We start from the raw sequence: 2,928 nt of genomic DNA on the forward strand, positions 1-2,928 counted from the left end.
TGTCTAAGTGTAACAATCAAATGTGAGTCAATAATGTGGAAAGAAAAATTAATGGTAAGAAAAATATCTATTAACTATGTTTAAGAAACATGAATTTCCTCTGCTAAATTTAACATAACTTAAATCTTTTTATAAGATTGTTCCTGTTAGGCACTACCAAATATAACATTTATTTATTTTTGCAGAGAACCAGAGCCATTCAACCAGTCCCACCTGGGTCCCCATGGAAGTGGCCAACAATGTCACTGAGTTTATGTTCCTAGGACTTTCTCAAGATCCCAGAATGCAGCTGCTGTTCTTTGCCCTATTCCTTCTCTTCTACATTTTGATCATGGTAGGAAATCTGCTCATTTTGCTTACTGTGTTTTCTGATCCCCGGCTCCATACACCCATGTATTTCTTCCTCAGTAACCTCTCCTTTGTGGACATTGCTTATTCCTCAGCCACAGCACCCAAAATGATTGCAGACTTTGTTTCTGAGAAAAAGACCATTTCCTACTGGGGCTGTGTAACTCAGATGTTTACGTTCCACTTTTTTGGTTGTTCTGAGATTTTTGTTTTGACTGTTATGGCTTTTGACCGTTATGCTGCCATCTGCCATCCTCTCCGATATACTACCATCATGAGTGCCAACGTTTGCATTGTTCTGGCATTGCTCTCCTGGATAGGGGCCCTGGGTCATTCCTTTGTTCAGACCCTCCTGACCTTTCAGCTGCCTTTCTGCAATGCTCAGGTAATCGACCACTACTTTTGTGATGTCCATCCAGTCCTAAAACTTGCCTGTGCTGATACAACCCTGGTAAATGTGTTGGTGGTTGCCAATAGTGGTCTCATCTCTCTGGGGTGTTTCCTCATTCTCCTGGCCTCCTACACAGTCATTCTGTTCAGTCTTCGGAAGCAGTCTGCAGAGAGTCAGCGCAAGGCTCTCTCTACATGTGGGTCTCATTTCACTGTAGTAACTTTCTTCTTTGTCCCTTGTATTTTTATTTATCTCCGTCCATCCACGACTTTCCCACTGGATAAGGCTGTGTCTGTGTTCTATACTACCATCACCCCAATGCTAAACCCACTCATCTATACTCTGAGGAATGAGGATGTAATGAATGCCATGAAACGGCTATGGAGTCGCAAGTTCTCCCTGAAGGAAAAGCAGAAGGGGTAGTTTGTGAGAATGCAAAGTCAGGGAATTAGCGGATATCTCAATGGTCCCTAACTTATTAATCATTTTAAGGAATAGTCTCTAAAATTCAACTATCACAAACTTTTCTTTAGGCAGGGAATAATTTGAGGCTATTTCATTTCTCTACCTTCAGGTGAGTTAAATGTAAGTCTCTCCATACTGGTAAGGTTTACTCTCTCTTTGGAATGGGATGGTAAACACTCCTCCTCAGTATCTCATTTAACTGCTTTGGATCCCTTCAATTCAATTCAAAAATTTTTAAAGCTGTAATTCCATAATTTAGAATGGAGTTATAAGAGAAAGATACTTCTAGGAATCAGATCATCTCTCCTAAAAAAAAGAAGCCCAGCTTCCCAGGAGCTACCTTATTGTCCCCTTTTCCTCTTCCCCCCTCCCTCCCTCCCTTTCCTTCCTTCTTTTCTTTCTTCTTTCATTTTTTTCTTCTCAGTAGTGCGTAATCTACTAGGAGAAATATATTCATTAGGAGATCATTATAATATGACATAACAAATGCAGAAAATGCAGACATAGAATATTCACTTGTGCAATGAAGAAGTTAGTATAAATTGATGAACTACCCAAAGGATGATTTCTTTACAGGGGGAAAAAAACAGGACATTTTACATATTTTGGTGGGGAGCAATTTTTCTAAAGACCTTACTAGAGAATTTGAACGCTCTCAGTCATCCAGTATTATATTATTTTTAGTGAAAGTAATCTATCTTTCTTTTTTACATACACAGAATAGATTAATTAAAGCAACTAAAGTGAATTGACATTCGAACTACTATCAATTACACATTTTTAGTTAAAATTATTATCAATTTTTAAAAAGGAATGCATGGATTAAACACATTTCTTTTTTTGTTGTGTTCTTAGTAAAGTTGGAGAATAGATGCTGGGTATTCTCAATACTTAAGAAAAGGCATTTTTATTCTGAGGAACTTTTTAGGCCTTGTTTCATGGCTCCTATCTTTCAAAAATTCTGCCCTGATTATCTTCATCCAACATTTAGTTTCTGTATGCCTTAAGCACTCCTATATATAGTTTATGAAATGGTATCAGACATATATTTGCTTCCTGGTTTTCTTAAAAAATGGATTTTGTCTTATTTCAATGACATATTAATGATCTAAGTAATGTACCTTACTACTTTTCTACTCTAACATATGGCACAGAGCTGAATAAATAATACACTTGTTATAGAGCCTACTGGTTGTTACCCCAATATCCACTGTTCCTTTTTCTCCTTATAACAGAGACTTGGTATTATTTACGGTGACCCCACTAAAATATTGCATTTACAAATCTCTCCTTTGCAGCTGGAGGTGGACAATATGATGTTAACAGTGGATGGTATGTGGGGCTTTTGAAAACTCTTTAAAATGGTTTCTCTGCACTTTAGCCCTCCCATCCATAACCACCATTAACATTTTGTTGCATTTTCCTATAATTATTTTTCATATTACCTTTCCTCTGCAAAAAGGATTATTTTATCCTTTTTGAAAAAACCTGATTTTTGTAAATAAAAAATAAATACACTGAAATGATGTTTAAAATGACAGTCTATGTTAGTTTTCTTTTTTCTGCTAAGATTGAATTGAAATAATAGTAATAATAATGATAATAATAGCAACAGATGAGAAAAGAGTTTATATTCACAGTGACAAAAAAAATAGGGCAGAAGTTAGATGCAGAAAAATGTTTCCGGCAAATGTTTGGCAAAGAGAAGACAAAGGCGAGGGAAC

General features: G+C 36.5%; 1 protein-coding gene across 1 annotated transcript; it reads left to right on the plus strand.

Moving 5' to 3' along the window:
* Window positions 1-223: 223 nt before the first annotated feature.
* Window positions 224-1,271, plus strand: LOC118909870 (olfactory receptor 4S2-like). The gene has a single exon (XM_036880649.2). It carries the CDS (start codon window positions 224-226, stop codon window positions 1,160-1,162), a length of 939 nt encoding a protein of 312 aa, XP_036736544.2. The 3' UTR covers window positions 1,163-1,271.
* Window positions 1,272-2,928: the final 1,657 nt, after the last annotated feature.

The sequence above is a fragment of the Manis pentadactyla genome, chromosome 11 (assembly GCF_030020395.1).
Source record: "Manis pentadactyla isolate mManPen7 chromosome 11, mManPen7.hap1, whole genome shotgun sequence".
NCBI classification, from domain to species: Eukaryota; Metazoa; Chordata; class Mammalia; order Pholidota; family Manidae; genus Manis; species Manis pentadactyla.